Consider the following 22,472-nt stretch of genomic DNA (forward strand, 5'->3'; position numbering starts at 1 on the left):
TTAGTGCCACAACTCACAAATGGCAAAGGAGTCCTCTGGCTCCTTGTCATATGATTTCAACACTTTTTGTAATTCAAAATTTTAAAATAAGTAAAATTAAAGAAATTCACAGAGCACCACTCAGAACTATGTGCTGGACACTGATGTAAAGGAGGGGAGGTAGCAAAACATACAGTAATTTGCCCCCAAACTAGTTTAAAGAAGAGAAAGGAAAAGTGAGGCTTTGAGTTCAAACCCCAATACTGTCCTCAAAATTAAAATAAGTAAACAAACAAAAATATAAATAAAATTGCAACTCGCACTCTAGTATTCTCATTTCCTATCTCCCCCGACTTTACATTTTTCATGACACTGCCTAGTATACTTCATTCAAATATTAGATCCATGGTACTAAATGCTAAACAACTAAACCCATGCCTAACATAACAGGTGTTCAGTAAACATTTGTTGAAACATAAACCAATGTAAAACTGCAACTAAGAACACTGAAAAAGTAGACAATGCTAGGAAAGCCTAAAGAAAAACAAAAAAGCTTACCTGGAAAAGTCAACCTTGATCTGAGAACTGAAAGATGAGGAGTTAACTAGGATGTGCACAGGCTCAGTGGTGACAAGGACTAAAAGAAGGCCACTGTAGCTAGACCAGAAAGAGGTAGAATAAGGTTGGAGAAGGAAGGAAAAGGCAAAACTATGAAGTGGTTTAGAGATCCTGTTATGATGGTTTACCTTTACCTTTGGCGCAACGGGAAATCATTGAAGAGTTTTAAGCACACTTACATGTTGAAAAGATTACCATGGCTGATGGGTAGAGAACAGTTTTGAGGAGTCAGAGTGGAAGCATGTATGTCAGGTTAAGAGGGTACTGCAGCAATTCAGTGGAGAGAAAATGATCTCTTAGATTGGGAGGTTAGAAGTAGAGGAGAGACTGGATAGACATTGAGAAGGTTAAAAAAAAAAAATCACTGTGATGGTTGTCAAGGGAAGTTCACAAAGTACTGTTCACTGATCTAGAGGAATACCAAATTCCCTTAGACGTGAAGTCTATGTCTTCTAGTAGTATAACAGAGATCTACAATGTTGAAGCCCTTGCCATAATATTGAGCACTTGAAATGAGGTTACTCAAGGCTTAATACAGAAAAAGAATGTACCTCAATAATCTTCTACTGATTTCAAGACAAAAAAACTAAAATCATTCAAAATTGACTTCACTTCTTTTCACCTCATAATGTGGCTTCTAGAAAATGTTCAGCTATAGAAATGACATTGTATTTCCATTGGTCAGCACTGCCCTCAGGCCAAACAGTGATATAAATGTGGCTTATTCAAAAGGAAAAATAGGGCTGGATGGAGGGGCTCAAGCAGTAAGAGCACCTGCCTAGCAAGCATGAGGCCCTAAGTTCAAACCTCAATGCCGCAAAAAACAAAGGGAAAAAAAAAATCGAAAGGAAATACATGTCTAAGATGACATGAATGTAATTTTTGTAAAGAATTTAATTTGGCTTTGTTCAGGAAGTGAGGAGATGAATATTTCAGCTTTTTTTTCTGCTTCAATACAAAAACCATTTTCTATTTGTGCATTGTTTATAAAATATATTGCTCCTTTTTGTCTACTGCTAATCCAATAGTTCTATCTTGAGAATCCTTTATAGTACAGGAGAAAAGTTAGGAAAACAGATTTGTAGAAATAACGGGCTGAAAATCATTTTTATCCACCCCTTCATTTTATAGGTGAACAAAGTTGAGATATTAACATATGAAATAAATGACTTGAAAAATCACATGACTAATACTATTCATATCACATAAAAGATGAAAATTCATTAGTCATTTCAGTGTCAGGACCACTATAGATTTATATATGCCACAACAAATATACATTTTATTCCCAAAGAACTAAAAAAAAATTTATATATATATATAATCATAGTACTGAATTTCAGGATTACCAGAGTCTTTAGTCTGGGGTACAAAAATCATTATTTATATTCACAATTGGTAAGAGCAGAAAAACTGTTAAATTTTTAGAATCAGAAACTCAGTTCCATAGCTGTTGCTATGGTTCAGATATGGTTTGCATGTGTCTCCCAAAGGTTCATGTGCAAGAGGCTCAGATTCCTGTACTGCAGCGTTGGGAAGTGGTAGAAGCTTTAGGAGGTGGAGCCATATAGAAGGTGGTTAGGTCATTGGAGTACCACCCCCAGAAAGAATTAAGCTAGACTCTAGAAGTCAGTTAGTTCTCCCAAAAGCAGGTTGTTTAGCTGCCTAGTGTGCTTGGCCCTGCTATATGCAGCCTATTCCTTTCCCACTTTTCTACCATGTTGTGAGAGTCCTTCCTGCAGGCCAAACAGATCAAGCCTCTTCATCTTGGAATTACAGCCTCCAAAAATGTAAGCTAAATAAACCTCTTTTCTGTACAGAGGACCCAGTATCATTATGTTATAACAGCACAAAACAGACTAAGACAGCTGTGTATCAAGGACAATTGTCACTGCCGTCAGTAAATGTTACTGTCATCAGTAAAAATGGAAGTATTATCATATCTAAGTTATGAAAATATTACAAATACTAAGTACACACATTGCTTACAGTGAGTAAATACATAGTGTTCTTTTAATTGAAAAGAAAATATGTTCCTTGGTACCTTCTCTCTAAACTGTCAATAGTCATGTTACATAAGATAAAGGGAAAAGATTACTGAAGGGAGGCAAAACACAGTTTCTAATTTCTGCCTTCCCATAAAAAAGCATCAAAGCCATGAATAAATCATTCCACTTCTTTAAGTCTATTCCTTCCTCCAGCAGAAATAACCAAGATGATTCTAATAGTCCCATTTATGACTCAATGTGCAGGTATGGGTACCACTTGAGTTTCTAAAGCCTGAATAATACAGATCAGTTCCATCATTAAGCCTTAAACATTTTAAAATCAATATGAAATGTAACTGGACATTTCTTAAACTTCTTAATTAAGGATACTGTAATTGATCATTTTCTACATTTAAAAAAAACGTTCTTGAAACTACTTACATCTGGTTGAATAGCTTTAAATACTGGAACATCCATTAGTGTTATTTGACCCTAAAATAAAAGTAAAAAAATAACAATTTCTTCTTTGGAACTCTATGATGTAACATATATTCTAAACAAAAACTCTATTCTATACTGAAATATTATTGAATACTCAATTTTATATGGGCTCACAGAAAAATGAAAACTTAGCCCTTAATACAACTATTTCTAATTATCTCATGCCCACTTGTATTTTCTTGAGCTAACAAAAGTTAGAAAATTTGTAAAATAAAAAATTTGGACACTGTAAACACATTAAGTCGAAATCAAAAATGAAATCAGATCTACTGGTTCATAGGGTGTTCCTGCTATGATGATTAAATTACTATTCCTCACATAGTAATATAAATCTGGTATCAATAAAAAGGTTTTCTTACTAATTTATAAAAGTAATGAATCTACAATAAAGGCAATACATTATATCTATGGACTTTACATGCTATGTTTTATGGTTGCAGACATAAAACAATATTCAACAATAAATCAAAGAATTACATGTATGATTAAGCACATTTATTCCTAGAATGCAAAAGCAGTTTCAATATCAGAAAATCAATATATTTTATTAACAAATGAAAGCAGAATAAGAAGGTAAATAAGTGAACATTTATGTCAGTTGAAACAATAAACTTTCTAGATACGCTTCATAGTATTCCAATGATGCCTTCATATTCATTTCTTAATTTTTTAATTTCTAAAACAGTAAAAAATACTCCTCAGATATGCTGTTAAAGTACAGCTAGCTTGGGGAGACAGTACAGGTAGCAACAAAAGTAAGTACTTACTATTTACTTACAAAATCGAAGGCCTAACTTCTGAAGCGGCTTCAAATAAGACTACAGTTTTCTTACTCTCCACCTGCCCACCAGCCCAGTCCTCTGCTTGCTCCATAATCATGCTACTCTCAACAATTCCCATATTCAACTTAAAAAAAAAAATCTCCATGAGGGCCTCGAATTCTAATTTAATAGAACCAATTAGTAAATCATGTACAAAAACTGGAGAAGGGAGAGGTAGGAGGCTTACCGCATACTCTTCTGGTGTAACCTTAAGAACATCAAATACCACAGCATCAAAGCTTTTCTTCAATTCAGAACCTTTGTCACTTAAGGATTCAGAGCTGCTACTTTTCTGTTAAATTGAAAGAAAACACTACAGTGAGACATAGGAACTAGACTGGCCTTAAGAACTGGGAACTAAGAGCAGTGTGTAAATAGAGGTTGTATAAAAGCTGAGGAGAACATGCTGCTTAGCTGGAAAAAACTAGCTAAAGACCAGGCAACTTCAAATCTACCATTCATTGAGTTTAGAGTTTCAGATTCTTCAGTAAGTCCTTCTGTCATGTGTTGGTTTCCAGACATCCTGTCATTTGCTACAGAATTAAAATATTTTACTTATTTCAGTGGTTCTCAAATGGAGTAAAGAAACAACAGGGGAGCCAGGTGCTGATGGCTCATGCCTATAATCCTAGCTACTCAGAAGGAAATGATCAGGAGGATCGAGGTTTGAAGCCAGCCCAGGCAAATAGTTCAGGAGACCCTATCTAGAAAAACTCCTTCACAAAAAAAGGGTTGGTGGAGTTGCTCAAGATGTAGGCGCTGAGTTCAAACCCCAGCACCAGGGGTGGGAGGTGGGGGGAGTCAGGGGAGGTTATACATCCACAGTAATACATCACTTAATGACACAGATTTACTCTGAAAAGTGTGTTGTTAAACAATTATGTCACTGTGTAAATATCAGAGTGTATTTACACAATCTAAAATGGCTACGACATCACTACATACACAATCTCAGCAGAACCTCAACAGAATCTCAACAGAAATTCAATGTTATGTATGGTGAACCCAGTGCTGACCAAAATGCAGTTATGCAGGGCATAACTGTATTTATAATTTTGGAAACTGATTTTCATCAGCATAAGCCATAAAAAAATATTCAGAACTCCATTATATATTCTACATTCTTATTTGTTAAGGGATGCCTGTTTTTGGTAGTACAATTGGTATTGTCCTTCCTTTTCTTATAAATTAGTGTGCTTTTTTTTTTTTTTAAAGTTTGAATATGCTGCTTCTACATGCAGAACAAAACGTAGTTTGGAGCCTAAAAATCTTATTACTATTAAATCTCTATTTCATCTGTGCTATAACATGTAAGCATATTCTGTACCAGTTGGCTGAGTTCAGAGGATCAGTAGTGTAAGAACATTTAGAACAGGCTCTTTTAAATGGTGGTAGGATATCAGGTTACAAGTTAGCAACACACACATATGCACAAACAGCTTCAATAGTGAGAGTAAATATAAACATACACCAACTCATCAGTGGCTGCACATTTGTTTTGTTTTCCTGAGACAGAATCTCACTATGTAGCTGAGGCTGGCCTCAATCTTGCAATCCTCCTGCCTCAGCCTAAGTGCTAGGATCACAGCCATGTGTCACCATGATCAGTTTATACATCTGTTTTGAGCCCTTGCCATTATGCCTTAATTTTACTTCACCTCATTTTCACTTAGCAGCTAAATATCAAGTAAGAAGTCATGACAATTATAATAGAAGGGATCGTAATTTTGGAAGATTCTCAACCATTATTACTTTACATATTTCACCTACTCCTCTTTCTTCTCTCATATTCCAATTATATGTATTTATACTTTGGTATCATTGTTCCACAGTCGTTGGCTACTCCTTTCCCCTAACTCCCATTGCATTATTCTCTTTGGGAAGTTTCTACTGAACAGATCTTCAATCCCAGTGATTCTTTCCTTGGCTACCTACTAGGGACCTCATCAACAGCATTCTGCATTTCTGTCTCAATGCTCTTGAATTCTAGCATTTTTTTTTTGTGATTCTTAAGTTTCAATATCCCTTCTTACATTTGTTCTTGCTACCGTCTACTTTTTAATTCTAATCCTTATTATATTAATAATGGTCATTTGAATGTCTTGTCAGATAATTCCACAATGTAATCTTCGTGCATGACTTACCTCTTCAGGCTATGTTTTTTCTGACCTTTTAGTACGCTCTGTTATTTTCTGCTGAACACCAGATACGATACATTGTGTAACAGAAACTGAGGTTAAATAGGCCTTTCATGTAAGGGTTTTGTGTTTATATGCTAGGAATTGTGTGTTTACAGTTTTGTTTTGCTATAGATATCTCAGTATTCAACTTCCTATCACATCCTTACTTGTTTTTTCTCCTCTGTTGTATTTGGGTTTCTCTAGAAACTCTTATTTTTTTTTTTTAAAGTATTCTGAACCTTGGGAGTTTTTTTCAGCTCTAATCCATGTAGGATTATGTTACCATACAGGAGCAAGAAACCTGTTGCTGTGATGGTAAAGTGTAGGGTGAGGAGAAGCATTCTATGGTCCTATGATTAGGTTTTAGTCTTTTGTTGAGCCTGTGGTCCCTGGACTCTGACCTTCACAAGTGCTTTTCTGTCCCTCTCACTCTGATTAAGACAGGAAGCCTAAAGAGGCTAATAGTTGGGTCTCTTTCCCTAAGTAGGTTAGGTCCTGGTATTTCCCTTGAGGGTAGGTGGACAACACAATGCTCTAGGCATGCACTTTTAAATGGTTATTTTCCTCTGAGTGTATTGCAAAATAGCTATCCCACTCACCCCTTTCCCACACCTGGCTAGGGGATTTTTCTGTGATCTTCACTGTGAAAACCTGGTGAGCAACCTAGGGGTGATTAAAGGCACTAAAAAAGGTGAAACAAGCCCAAGACGAGGCCCCTAGGAGTTTTAGCTCTCAACCTAGTCCACACAACCTCTAACAACTCCTCAATTAGTTAATTCATAGCCTTTCCTGCTCCACTGATTTCCGCTCCTGATGAGCTATGATTCTATCTGCCTATCTCTCTAGTTTTCAAGGTCATCACTGTCAGTATGGTCTGTAACAGCAATTCTCTGACAGAGCTAAGAAGCAGAGTCAGACTAAGTTTGTTCAGGTTTTTTCCTATGGTGAAGAAAGGAACAAATAATGAGAAGCTCTTTATAACTACCAGCAGAAGCCAGAAGTTCCCAAAATAAGACAGAATATTTTATTTCCTGTGTTCAATCTCCTTCATTATGATTTGTTTATAGTCACAGTTGACTACGACTAGTTTTACAGTATGTCCCAAGACTAACATAGAAATTTATTCACAATGTTAAGTATTGGAGTAGTATTCTACTAGTTATTCAAATAGATAGATACTAGTTAACGTTAGTGAAGACACCAATCCAGTAACTGTCCAAAGAACTATATTTATATTCTGTCAGGAAAACACATTAATCTTTGAACATAAACTGGTATTTTTTGCCAATTTTTTAACTCATTCAAGACAAATTAGCAAAACAAAACAAAAGGCAATTTATTGCTTATCAAATAAGAATAAGCACTTCCGCACTTTCCTTTTATTTTTTGAACTCAGGGCCTTGTGCTTGCTAGGCAGCTGCTCTACTGCTTGAGTCACACACCAAGACCCCCTTTTTCTTTCTTAAAAGTCATTAATGGAGGCTTAAAAAATTACTACTGATGGTTTTCAACCTGCTTCCCCAATACCAATAATAAAGAGATAATGATAAGAAACTAATCAGTAATTAAGCAAAATATTCACCAAGAGAACAGCAAGGCTCAAAAACAATAGTTCTAAAAGTCTAAAAGGAAGTTCCCTATAGCTCTCTTATGGGTACCAGAAGCTTTAAGCACAGATTAAACACAGATGGTACTGACCGCACCAAGTTATAAGTTTACCACTTTTTTGAGAAATATATATATTGACGTGTTAATAGATCTGTATCTTAAATGAAAGTTGAAAATACCTATTCTAATTTTTCTTGCCACAGCAGAAGTATTTAAAAAGGCAGACATTTTCACCCTTACTTTGAATACACCAAATTGTATTATTCTGAAATTTGAGATAATTCATACACTTTTAGGAAAGTCAAGAGAACATTTTATGCAAGTGAAATGATCTATTTTGTTTGATAAACATTTGTATACCACTTATTAGATTATGTGTTTCTATATAGTTACAAATATACTAAACAAATACATACGTATAGCACATTCAAGAAGTATGGTGATAATACACCAAGTAAATATATATACAAATGTAATTCCTGTCTGAAGGGGGAAGAAAAGTTATGCATAAATTTATACAGAAACAATTTTAAGTGATAGTTTCAAAAATAGGAAAATTTGCATCCATTTATGCGATTAGAAAAGGCTTTCTTAAAAATACAGCATTTGAAATATGTTTTGAAAGACAAAATTTCTTTTTTGTGCTGTGAAAGGAAGAGGCACACTGAAAGGGAAGAGAAATTCTAGGTGGAAAAACTGATGGGGCAAAGTTGTAACATAAGTAGGAAAAGCCAATGGCTTTTCTAAGTATTAGAAAAATATCTAAACGTAAGAAAATGTATTAATTCTTTCAATACAACATTAACTTTCAATAGATCATCAGTGGAAACTAAATACATCAGAAAGAAAATTTGGGGCCATTTTGAGAAAAAGTTTTGAATGAAAGGCTGTGGGGGCTTCTGAACTTCAATCAGTAGGCAATGAATGAGTAACCACCAACAGTTTTAGGACAAGATAAAGTTTAAGACCTAGGATTTTAAAATATTTATGGTAAATTTCAGTTAAAAGAACAGAAACAACAGAAAATCAAAGTGAAAGACCAAACTGAAAGGCCACTGCAATAGTCTACACAAAGAAATAATAAAATGACCAAACAAGGATGGTAGTAGTTCTAAAGTGACAAAGTTAGAGATGAAGTATGTTGGACAGGCAGCCTCCAAGACAGCCATCAAGAATTTCTACCTCTTGGTATTCTCGTTCTTGTATAATTCTCTCCCCTCAGTGTGAGCAGGGTATGTGACTTATTTCTAATTAACAGAATATGACAAAAGTGAAGGGATGTCACTTCCGTGATTATATTCCTTAAGAGTTTAACGTCTACCTTCTGCTGACTCTGCTGTAATGAGAAAACGGTGTGGTGGGGAAAGGTGTAAACAACAAAAGTCTAAAGATTTAAACCGCGATGGCTACAAAAATATGGTGCTATTAACAGAAGTGAGAGAACAAATGTTGAAGTAACTGGTGGCTCATGCCTTTAGTACCAGCTACTCAGGAAGCAGTAATCAGGAGGATCACAATTCAAAGCTAGTGTGTGGGGTGGGGGGGAAATCACAAAAAAGGGATGGTGAAGCGGCTCAAAGTGTAGGCCCTGAATTTAAATCCCAGTATCACAAAAGAAAACAAACAAACAAAAAAGGTTGAACTATGAAATGCTACTAAAGAACTGTGAGGTAAAAATATGTGAGTCATAAACAGTATTCTTTTTCCATACAGGAAAAGGAAAAAAAAACAAATATAGAAAACAGATGTTAAAATTATTAAGGAAAGTACTCAAAATCTGAAGACAAAGCAAAGAAGAAAAAGGTGAGGCAGAAATAAAATCATAATTCATGAGCAAAAGAGGTAAACACCTAGTTTAAACTTTATCTCCATCTTAAATATCTAAGCTACGTCAGCAGAGGAAGCCCTTCCAATCTTCCAGCCTGACAGTTCTTTGATCTCCTCCAACCAGATTAAAATCAAGGAATCCAGATGAAGTCTAAAAGTTAGTTATTCCACATAAAAGAGTTTTTCTTTGTCTCACTTGTACTATTGTCCTTAAAATTCATGTAAGAGGGTAGCTTGGTGGTACAGCGCTTGCCTAGCATGCGCAAGACCCTGGGTTTGATCCCAGCACCAAAAAAGAAAAGACAAAAAAAAAAAATGTAAGAATATCCTAAAAAGAATTTTTTCCTTTTAATACCACCAAAGAAAGGGTTTTAAGCATTTTTCAAGTATCTTAAGTAGATAAGGGTTAACTGTTTCTATGATATACAGTGAACATATGAATAGCAAAATTAAAAGTTAAAAACTTTATATGGTTCTTTTTCTCACATCCTGATTTTAAAATGTGACCAACTATAATGCTTGAAAACTCAGAAAGCCAAGTAAGAAACCTTACAATGAGGTTTCTTAAATGTCTTACCTCAGAAGCAGTAGCTGCGATATTAACATTGCTTGCCTGCCCGTTCATTAGGTCCATGCTTCCCTCATCAGTCCCTGACCCTATGTTAACAGCAACAGAGGACTGATAACTTCATGTCCAAGGCCACAAATACATTATTCCTATAAAAAAACAGAAACGACAAAAAAAAAAAGGACAAGTTACAATGTGTCTTCTCCCAAGTTTACGAAAACAAACCCATGCTCACCACATGAAAAAAATAATTCAACTTTGCTAAACTCTGTTTTTAATTTTAGCCACTGAATCTAGGTTGAGGACAATTGTGTATGCTATTTTCAAATGATTAGAAACACCAAATGGGCAGTGTAGTTGTTATTGTACTTTTCATTCACTAAGTGAATACAGTGAGAAAAAAAAAAATCAAACTGCGTAACATTTTTAATATTTTTTTTTCTTTTATTCATATGTGCATACAGTGTTTGGGTCATTTCTTCCCCCTTCCCCCCCCCCCCACATTTTTAGTTTTAACTAAAGTATAAAAACCATGTGGCAAAGAAACATATGTCATACAGAATAAATTCTTTGAGGTTCAAATGACATGTCTAAATCAATTACTAATGACCCAGTTTACCAAGGTATCACAAATACTTAAAAGCATTATGAGACATGTCACAAAAATACCAAAATATATGGCATGTCTATATTTACAGGGCTTTAAGGTTTGTTGAATATCCTCAATCCATTATGTCACTGATTTTCACAACTACAAGTAACACTAAGTAGAGAAGATGTAACTACATTCATACAACATAATGTAACAATAATGCTACTATTCCCATATAACACGAGAAGCAAAGCGTCTGGGGATAAAAGGTGGGTAAATAATGAGCCAAGAACAAGACTCAAGCTATTTAAAACTCTACTTGAATATTCTTTCCATAGCACTGCATTTCTTTCCACTTTATAGAAATCAGAATATTTAAGATTCTAGTATCTTTCCACAAATTAACTTGCTATATATAGCACTGAGTAAAATTTTACCTCTCTCACAGAATTTCTTCCTCTCTATAAAATGACAGAAATGAATAGATTTTAAGGTCCCTTTTCAACTTTAAGTTTCTACAGTGTTTTCCGTAAGATAAATTTTAAGTGTGTATAAATCAGGTATTCTACACTACACTAAATTAGGTATTCTACACTACACTCAAACTAAAAACTGAGTTTGAAATGCAAAAATATAATCCTTCAATTGTTTCCTTTCTATGGAGAGGTAAAAACACAAAAAAACCTCCAAAACAAGGATGCCTACATCTGAACCAAGTAAACGAACTCTTCTGTGTTGTTTGCTAATCTATAAAACAGGGATAACGATAAGTATCTACTTCACAAGAGCTGTGGTGGGGAGTAATGAGCTAATACACACAAAAGCCCTTAAAACTACTGGCTCATAATAAGTGTGCACAGATGATGATGCTGTGAATATGCAGATTTTATTACTACCTACTAATTCCACAGATACTTCTAAATAATGAAGACAAAACCTGAGAAATGTCCTTCTGGCAATCAGAAATATATATGGTGAGCGTCACTACAATTCTAATTACAAATGTAATGAATGATAATGCCTAAAATCTGTTTCCTGGATGGAATGAAATATGCTCCTGGTTTTCAAATGCTTAAAATTATTACTAATGATAACAGCCTCAGTCACATCTTAAATTTATCTTCATTTCTTCAGATTAGCCTAAACACCTGCTAGTAATAAATCATGCTAAAATTTTTCTAAATAGGAAATATATTTGAATATGGTTTTAAAATCATTTAGAATCTATTTACAATGTGAAAATGAATAAAGCACAGAAGTACTGTAATTCCCTCCAATATATACTAGCTCACATTCAGTAAAGTTATTCTTGACAATACTATTGAGAATCAACTTATATTTACACTGCTATACAAAACTAACTAGATGGAAGTGGGAGGAAAAGGGTAAGGGAGAATAATGGAAGGTGTTGAACAGACCGAAGTAAGGTTTAATCACAGCAGGAATACATCAAGAAACCCCTTTGAACACGGACTTAGAAGTTAATAACCACAGACAGAACTGTAAAATTGGTACAGTGTATGTGGGGTACTTGTGGGAGGGAAGAGGGTGAATGACGGAGAGGAATATGGTGGATGCACTTCATATATGAAATAGAACAATGAAACTTCTTGCAACTGCCTGAAGTGGGATGGGGAGAGGGTAATCTAACCAATGTACAATATAAGCCTATTTGGAATTGTCGCAATGAATCCCTGCCTCCACACAACGAATATATCCTAATTTTTAAAAAAGCTGATTCTGATTCCCTCTGATAGTAGCTACTCAACTTGCAATGAAATGATTTCAAATAATTTCATATTCTATGCAGACTACATATGACATGAATGCATAAATGAAGAGTGCCCCCTAGTGTTAAGAAAAAGATTCTATTTAAACTGTTGAACATCTTTAACCTACTTTACATATTAAATACGTAAATTCTATCAGTATTATTTACTGAAAAGAGGTAATATAAGTAGGAATAACATTAACGCATTTATAAACTATAATCAGACAGAATCAAGTTTTCTCTGCCTGCTTTAAATTGTTATTCAAGAATAATGGAGGGGTGAATTTAACTAAGATATATTGTAAGCACCACAATTATTTTCTTCATTAAATTCATCTGCTTCAACTTCTAAAGATCATTACTCTGGCTGTCTTTGAGGTTTAAATTCCAAAACAAAGATACTGGCATTCGCACTCTCCCCTTTAAAAAAAAAAGGATACTGGCTCTTTCCAAGCAGTATAATCCCCAAACAGGAAATACTGAAATGTGTAGACTTATTTTCTTCCTTGAGTTCACAGAAACAGATTATCAAATTGTAGGCACAATCATTCAGCCACCTAACTGCCTACCTTCTCAATGATATTCCCAACAAGAAACTAATGCTTTTTAAAATAAATCAATAAGGAATTAAGTTAAAACAAAAATTTCTCACTTATTAATCTTATTCCACAATGGTTGTATATTCTTTTTTTTTTCCAGTACTGGAGCTTGAACTCAGGTCCTACACCTTCAGCCACTCTACCAGTCCTTTTTGTTATGTTGTTTTTTGCGAGATAGGGTCTCAAGAACTACTTGCCTGGGCTGGCTTTGAACCACGATCTTCCTGATCTCTGCCTCCTGAGTACCTAGGATTATAGGCATGAGCCACTGGCGGCTGGCTTGCATATTCTTTTCTAAGATAATTTATACTATCATCATTAGAAATATTATGCTAAATATTAGAAATATTATGCTATCATCATTAGAAATATTATGCAAAACCCTAGAAAAGCTAAGCAGTTTTCTACTATAAGGAAACTGGCAGTGAAATGTAATTAAGTGGTACAATTTCTTTGGAAACATTTGGACAATACAGAATTGACATACTCATATTAACAGCTGGTCCAAAATCTCAGTTCTAGAAAATGATCTTATTAAACTCACAAGAGAAAAAGATGTAAAACAATTCAATCAATATTTTTAACACTATTTTAAACACTATTTTTTAACAGTGAAAGTCAGAAGCAACTTCAATGCCTTTGTACATGAGACATTATTGTTCATTTTTACTTTCTTTAGCACCTGAGTCTACACCTTTCTCTTTCCCTTGTGTTTGAACTCTACAGTGCAATACTGTCATTAGGGAACACAGATTTTAAATGTTTACTACTGCAGTAGATTTAACTGTCTGATTTGAGACAAATAACCACTGCAGTGTGTGCACTTTTTGAAGCAGTTTTGAGGAAGTTCTTATAAATCTGACTAGACAAACCTCTAAATTCTGGTTTAATAACACATTTCTATTGCCTCCCAGTCTCCACTCTAACAGTGTTTAAGTTTACACAAAAGCTTTAAAAGTTTGTGCCCTTGGATTTTCTTCTTACAACTGCTAAAATACCTCGGTAAGACTTAGCTTTTATTCTTTTGTATGTTGTACAATAAATGTATACAATTCACTAACTAAAATCATGGGTATCTGTAAATGAGAGCAATATGTGGGCTGCTTTTCTTTATAAAATAATTTGAACTTACCTGTGAATGCTTCATGTCTCAGTGTTTGAATTACACTTGTAAGAGTGTGCATTCTAGTCCTATGACTTCCAGCTTAACTTGACAACAACAAACTGGTGTCAGGTTTTAATGGAATTGATATAGAACAATAGTCCACAAATTAAGAAGTATTTAAGTCTGGTTGGGGGGGAACCTACATTTTAAAAATTCAAAGGGACAATTACAAGTAAAAAACATTAAAATGGCAGTGACAGGTTGAATAACAAATTTTCTTGTAATATTCTTGTAAAGTTTCAAGAGAAAAAAACAATTGGGTAAAATTAGAACACCATAATTGCAATTCAGAATTTAAAAGTTACTACAGAATTTGCTTTTAACATTTATTTTTTATTTTTTTAGTATTTATTTTTAAATAAAAATTAAAGGTATACTTTAAGTAACACTCCTGGGGAGACTCAAAGATGTAAATAGCCTGTGTGTCATGCAAGCAAACCTACTTTCAGACTGTGTGACAAGTAAAATTACATTGCTTTATTTTTTTATCTAAGAAAATGAGGAATTAGTCTCAAATTTCCCAGTACTTTGTTTCAATAATTACAGCCGTCAAAATGCTGAGGAGCAACAAAGAGAAGATTTTGCTTTTGACATAGATAGTACTGAGGTATTCTAAAAAAAAATTTAATAGAAAATGCATAAAACCATTTCTGGTACAGGAATAAGCAAGATTACTTTTGTTATTTGCCACTCATTTAAAAGTTCAATTTATAATAACAACTTTAAAAAGAAGAGGTTCTGGTATATATCTGGGGTTGTACAGAGTTCCCTGTCCAAAGCTGCCCCCAGAGTTCATTATTCTCAGGCCTTTGTTTCTACTGGTCTTTTGTCAAAATTCTACTGCTGAATGAATGTTCACTGTTTGTTATCTCTCCTTAAAGATCTTTGAGTTCATTAACGTTAAAAACCCTTATTTAAAAAAATTGCAACAATAAAAAAACTTTCATCTTTGCATTCAGGAACAAACAGCATATTTGACTTCAATTATCTACTTAAGTAAATGACTGAACAAAGCAATCACTCATAGGATAAAATTAAATGCTAGAGTAACAAAACAGGAAGAATAACAATAAAAAAACACACACAAGACTACAAATGATGCCATTTTGAGGCAGACTAAAGTAGGGAAAGTTTGGGACTCATAGAAAAAAACATTACATCTTAGATTAACCGTACTTTGGCTCAGGAATCACCCTCACCTGGCCAGGAACCACCCATGCCCCTCCCCACTCACTGGGTTTCCTAACTTTATCTTTTTATCATAGGTTTTAAAAGCACCTGAAGAGCAGAAACATGCTCTCTCGGCTTCCAGCTTCCAACTGGGCCCCACCCTGATCCCTTTGTATTTCTCTTCTCTAACTTTTGGTAAGTTTACACCATCTGTCCTGCCGTGGATTCTTCCAAGTGGGATACAAAGAATTTGGAAGTCGTTTGATCACAGACTGCACCAGTGCCGTTAACAATTTGATTTAACAGAGTATGATGAGGCTTTTATTTCCAGCAGAAATACAGCTGAAAAAAAAAATCTTAAACTCTTTGGACTCTCAGAGAAATTTAGAACAGGAGCTTCAATCTGATACCAGATGGAAAGAAAAGAGAAGGCTACTAAGAAAGGGCAATGGAATTAAGACAAATATTCTCTCCTTCCCACCCCATCCCCATACATCACCTGTAGTAATGCCAGAGAGGTCAAAGCCTAACTCATCAGGGATTAGATGTACTGGGGGGTAGGGAGAAATGTATCCTGATACAGCAAGATGAGGACACTTTTTTGTCTGTGTTAGCCTGGGATTAATGCTGAAGCTAGAAGATACCCACCCTCAAAATTCATAATACCAGGTACGCTCCCACACAGGTATAGAATTTGAATTTATGTTATTAACATTGACCTTCAAGACAAGAAATTCACATAAAATACATTCACAAGCCAGTGAGACTCCTGGAACTCAAGACATATGGTGGAAATGTGGAGTCTCACAAACTCAATATAAAAATATTATCAGCTTGATAAGCAAACAACCAACTGTGAGTAAAATACAGGTAATAACTTTTACTAGGATTACTTCCCAAGAACGTCACATAAAATATTATCAGATACAGTACATAAAATAGGAAAGATTAAAATCACTAGCCTTAAAAAAGAAATCAGAAACACAGACATCATGATAAAGACAAACATCTGTAAAAAAAGTAAACGTTAAAATTAACAGTCATTGCAGAATTAACTATCAGATTAAGCACTACTGAAGAGAGCATGCATGAACTAAACAGAAAAATTAAACTGTATAAAAATCATACACAAAGACTTAATGAAATGGAAAATGTGAATGGATTATAAGAAATGAAAAACAAAGATCTAACACCATCTTAAGAGGAATTCCAGAGGAAAGACAATGAAAGAAAGGCAATATTTAAAAAGATTAAGGCTGAGAAGCCTCCAGAACTTGTGCAAGACATAACTTTTCTTATTCAGAAATCAATCTTGTGAAAGATAAATAGAATCATACTCTGTATATATTATATATTTTAAAAATTAGTTGAGTTGAAGCAAATTATTTACAAAGGAACAAAACTGAACTGAAAGTTTCTCAACAGCACCAACAGAAACTTGGAATAGTATCTTCAAAGTGCTAAGAGAAAATAACCATCAATTCAGAATTCCATACCCAGCTATATTCTCAATCAACAGGAGGAAAAATAAAAACTCAAACAAAAAATGCACCAAAAAGTTGGTCCATCCAGTAAGCAATCATACATGAAAAACTAGCAATTCTCAAAGTAGAAAAACCCGTCCTGGTTTCTGCTTAACTTTATAGCAGATGAAAGTGAAGTTAGAAGAGATAATAAGATTGTTAAGATGACTAATATTTTTGGATCATTGCCAAAGTGTTTTAAAAGTTCAAAATTAACTTCTATCCATAGCTTTTTTTTTAAATAACATGCTTTTATATAAAAGAGATAAACTACTACTCCTTTTACAGACAATCCTATCATTTATTTTAAACATTAGAATACACAATATAGCACAATAATAATAAAAGCTAAAGTTTTGGGGGTGTTTTCTACTAGCAGGATATACAATAAAAACTTGGCTAATCTTACACAGTAGAGATGAACAGCTAGAGGAGATCCAGAAAGAGACAAAAAGGGAACTGAAAAGGTTGTTCCTACTCTGTTCAAGTTAAAAATAGCTAGGAGGGGGAAACAGTAGAGATTGCAAAATCCAGAGATACTGTAACTCCCTACAGTATGAGTCAACTTCAAGAGTCACATGATTTCTACAGAAGAAATGTTTACAATCGCAAAGGAAGACAAGCCGAAGGGTAAGAAGTCAAAGCAAAAGAAGTAAAAACAATGAAAAATACCACCCCTGTAGCTAGGCAATCCCAACACTTGGAAGGAGGAAGGAGGAAGGAGGATGCATGTTGAAGCCCAGCATGCGCTACACAACAAGATTCTCTGTCTCTAAAAAAGCAAAAACAATAATTTTATTCAATGAATTAAAATTGTTTTATATTAATTTTAGAAAGATTCTACACATAAGCCTTTCCAGATATAATTCTGTTGGGTTTGTACTAAATTATATAAGTAATGGGCTAATCCATGTGTAAACTAGCCCACATCTATGTGGAAAATTTTATTTCCTTATACCTACCTAAATGGCCTAGAATTGAATAACTTATACAGGAAGAGACTTTCAAATGTCTGAATATCATGGAGAGAACTATACTAGAATGAATTTAAAGAATATGCTTTATCTCTTCGTACAAGTCAGTGAAGGGAATTTACTAAATAATTCTAATACAAAAAGAACTCAGATCTCTTGTGTCACCTGAGCCAAATAGGAATATAAGTTAACTGGTAATTCAAATAACAAAAGGACGTTCCAAGTAAAAAAAAATAAACTGCTTCAAGCATTTCTGTTTTATGTGTTTTTGTTTCTGGCAGGAATGTGTACATTTTGGGCAGATTCTCTACTCAAAAAACTGGCCCTTAAAAGTTTTTAAATTCGTAATATTGCATATTTGAAATAAAAAAAACCCAACATGCTTATATAGGAAATTAAAGCATGAAAATGCAACTGAATCAGAAATAGGTTTAAATATCTGGCAAAAGTGTGCCACAATGGACCATCAGAGAATGCAGGGTAGTGTTAGAGGAGCTGAATTACATCTCGGCTCTCCTAGGTCTCTAGCTTGCCACAGCATTATCTTGGGGCTTCCTAGCTTCTGTGACCATGTAAGCCAATTCCTTATTTATATATATATGTGTGTGTACATGTACAATGTGTGCATATATAAAAATAATAGATATAGTAATTTCATCTATATGCAATTACATATTAAAATTAATGTATGTTATTATATAATGAGTGGATATGCATACAAATATATACACACATCCCATGTGTATATATGTGTATATATTCTGTGGAGTACCCTAATAAACTATTTTCATAACTTTACTACTATTTTGAAACTATTTCAAAGTAAAGGGATGGGTAAGAGAAAAACTTTGTAAATTCTCCTGAAGTATATACATGAGCTCCTCAGCTTGCAAAATTTCATAGAACTAAGAAAACTACACATCCAATAAAAAAAAGTACAATTCTTACCAACAGATGGCAATAGTGGTCACTTTTGGTAACTGGACTAGAAAGCCAAAATGGGCTCACGAACAGCTTTTTGGAACTAAGCTACATACATACAAATATTTTCACTCACGCTAACAGAATAATACAGATGAATATTATTTAAGAGATGGAAGGTACTTTAAAGATCTCAACTTGAGGCTGGTGGAGTGGCTCAAGTGGTAAAGTGCCTGCCTAGCAAGCACAAGGCCTTAATTTCACACCCCAGTACCACCCAAAAAAAAAAAAAATCCCAATTTGGGATGTATCTCAAATCTCTGATCTTCCCTCATTTTAATACTTGTCCCAAAACTCCAAGAACGCCCCCACACCTTCCCTACCCCCAATCTCCATGAAAAATCATGGTTGTAGGAATTTACAGTGATGAGAAAGTATCATAGCTTTCAAATGTGCTAGAATGAAAAAAGGAATAAAAGGTAAAGGAAAGGAAAAAAAGAAAGTTTGCTAATTCACTGCTTTATCCCAATCTCCAGATTATACATATGAAAACACAAATCCAATGCTGAATTCTTATGATCTGACCAAACTCACACAATCAGTTAATGACAGAGATAGAACTGGGCTTTTAGTTTGTTTTGTTTTGACACACAGACATTTTATTAGTTTCCTGTATAACAGACAATGACATCGACCTTTTTTACTAAAAAAAAAAAAAAAACCAACTCTTAGGTCATTTGAGAGGCCAAATGGATGCAAGGAAAGATGAAAATTAAATACTTAAATTAGTCAAAAGGGACTACGATACCACCTAAAACCTACTAGCATAGTGGTAGTAGACTAAAGATTAAGTTACAGCAAATTATATAATTTGCTGAGAACGTTGACAATTACACAGTAAGAAGCAAGTGTGTTCCAAAAGGCTGGTACTGATCAGTTGGGCCCAAGATGATTTGGCCAAGAAAAGGTCAAGATGGCTAAAGGTGAAACCAAGTAGAAAGGCATAGGTACAAAGCAGAATTCAAGCTACACAGTTAAGCTTCTTCCTCCCAAGAAACATTTGGTACAATGACCTACCTCCTCTTCCCCTCAAGATCCCACCTGACAGCTACTCTGAGCTGCCTGTTTCTGCCTCCCAGGGTGCTCAGCCACCTAGACTAGGTTTTGCATTGCTCAGGGCTCTTGCTGTAATGTTGCATAGACCTTGGAGGACTTGATACACATGGGCTGGCTTTGTTGATAACTGTTCTGAACAAAGAAAAACCCCCAAGCATTCTCATGCAAAGGAGTCTGAGATTTGCCAACCACATCAAAACAGCTGTACAGAACATCCTCAAAAGTCTCAAACATCACAGTAGCTGAGCTCTAGTTAAAGCTGCAGATTCACAAAATCACCAAGGAAGCCAGAATGAGACAACTCAGCTTAGAAATCCCAGCAATTAATCTCAGTCTGTTTTCCCCAATTTAGAATGAATTCTAATATACCTGATGTAGGATGTACAAAGCTACACAGGAGCAAGCTGGGTCTTTTGCTTAATTTGTCATCAAATACCAAGGGAAAACAGAGGGTGGGGTTGGTTTTATTTTTAAAAAGCCTCAGAAGTTATTCTATTATAAAGGGACATGGCTGAACAGCTAAGAAACAGACTCCCCATAGTGAGTTCTCCTGATGGCTTCTGCAAGAATCATGAAGCTGTCAATCACCTGTACTCTGGAGCAATGCTTCATCTTGTCCTCCTGAGGTATGGTATTGGGGACTACTACTGCTTCAAAACATGCATTGTCGATGCGGGAAATGGTGGGGCCAGAAAAAATTCCATGAATCAAGATAGCATGAACTCTGGTGGATCCTGCTGAGAGAAGTTCATCGGAAGCATGGCAGACTGTGACATGTGTCAGCCATGTCATATACAGGATAGCCACCCAATCCTTCAAATCTCCCACTAGCACCATGCAGTCCACTTTATTAGCCTTCCATTCTTTGTGAATTAAGGCAAAGTCCACATTCAACCAGTCTGCAATGGAAGTGACTCTCAACTCCACCAGCATCAGGTGAAACAACTGTTTGGTTCCTCCACTCAGAGATTTTCTCCCTAATCCACTTCAGGACAGCTGGCTCTGCATACAAGTTGTCCACTGGGATATCGAAAAAGCCCTGAATTTGAGAAGCATGGAAATCCATGGTGATGTGATGATGTGATCTGCACCTGACACATAGCATATTAGTGACAAGCTTGGCTAAGATTGGAGTCTGGGCATAAGGGGAAGCATGGGATGACTGCAGTAACCTGTTTGCCTGAAGCAGCCTTGGAGGCATTAATCATGAACAAAAGCTCCATTTAGATTGTCATTAATTTTACCAGAGCCACTTTCAACAATGCAGAAGTTTTCATGTACATTTCCACACAGGTCTCCTGGTTGCTGAATTTCTTAGTCACTACCTTGCCTAGCTCCAGGCCCAGAGAGTCAGCAATTTTCTGGGATAAATCTTGGTGGGAGCTACCACTGAAGATCTTGATATTCAGAATCTTGGGCAAATAACCCCAAGTGTTCTTCACTCAACAATTACTGCTGCTGCTGCTGCTGGGGAGATAGGAATCGAAGTTGGCCCAGACACTTAATATGAACAGCTCTGCATTGCTACTGTGCCATCTCTTTTTGAAATCAGGGTCTCATGCTTGCTAGGCAGACACTCTACCACTTGAGCCACTCCACCAGCCCTGTTTTGTGTTGGGTATTTTTGAGATGGGCTCTCAGTAGTTGGGATTACAGACACCACAGTTGCCTGACCAGAGATAGGTCTTAATTGTACATCTGTTTGCTAATCCTTGGTGCATTTCTGCAAAGCTAAACTATCTTTCCCTACCAATCCTTACTTGAATGTTTAAATACTGGAGAAATAAGGGAATAACAGAGAGGAAATACCTAGTTTCTCTCTCCACTTTAATAGTTCACTAAGTGAACAAGATGACAAAGAAAATAGTATGTACAAAGGCTGGGACAGATGAAATCCTTTCTCAGCAGAGGGCTACCAATAGTGTAAGTACAACATAGGTAGCTAAATTCAAGAGATGAGAAGCATTAAGAACTGCATCTGGAGAAAGAGGTAGAAAGGGTGATGCCTGTGACAGAAAAAGAAAAGTCTTCACTTACTTTCTCTTGTACCCAAGACAAGACAAAAACAACAACAACAAAAAGTCTTTATAAATGGACTTCTAAATTACAAGGATCTTACAAGTTTCATTCAGCAGGAATCAAAGAGGAAGCAGAGACACAGAGAAAGAGACTGAGGTGGTATCACGTATTTCTATTGAATTCATAAGGTTGAACGAATGGATACCTACACAATGACTTCAAATACAACAGAGTCTTGATATGAGGGATTTGAAGAATCCCCAAATTTGAGAGTACTAGCATGGCACATAAAACATTAAAGTATAATTTTCTTTTTACTCCTACAGGCATTTAATGATTCTAAAAGTCTGAGATAACTTATACTTATTCATATCACCGTAAGTATTATAAAGTAAACTCATCTACTTCATGAATTTAGACTGCCCACAAAGTCTACATTTTAGTCTTTAATTTACCCAAAATTCCTCCTTCTAGATCTACTGCAATTTTCTTCTCTTTGGTCTCTAGGGATTACCTTGAGCAAGCAGGAAGA

The 22,472-nt window shown here is 35.2% G+C and overlaps 1 protein-coding gene and 1 pseudogene across 4 annotated transcripts in view; both read right to left on the reverse strand.

Annotated features, from left to right (window-relative positions):
- Positions 1-22,472, reverse strand: part of Ralgps2 (Ral GEF with PH domain and SH3 binding motif 2) — a 153,280-nt gene that overhangs the window by 108,385 nt on the left and 22,423 nt on the right. For 3 of the 4 annotated variants that reach the window (XM_074047353.1, XM_020174745.2, XM_020174742.2), the window contains exons 2-4: positions 10,100-10,239; positions 4,095-4,199; positions 3,027-3,077 (exon numbers count right to left, since the gene is read on the reverse strand). In XM_074047353.1, the coding sequence (XP_073903454.1) occupies positions 3,027-3,077; positions 4,095-4,199; positions 10,100-10,156 (213 nt within the window). In that variant the 5' untranslated portion in view covers positions 10,157-10,239. Of the gene's footprint in view, positions 1-3,026; positions 3,078-4,094; positions 4,200-10,099; positions 10,240-19,882; positions 20,014-22,472 lie in introns of those variants that run through there. The other variant, XM_020174744.2, reaches the window with a different exon arrangement.
- Positions 20,187-21,353, reverse strand: LOC109693440 (ribose-phosphate pyrophosphokinase 1-like; annotated as a pseudogene).

Source organism: Castor canadensis, chromosome 11 (assembly GCF_047511655.1).
Source record: "Castor canadensis chromosome 11, mCasCan1.hap1v2, whole genome shotgun sequence".
NCBI classification, from domain to species: domain Eukaryota; kingdom Metazoa; phylum Chordata; class Mammalia; order Rodentia; family Castoridae; genus Castor; species Castor canadensis.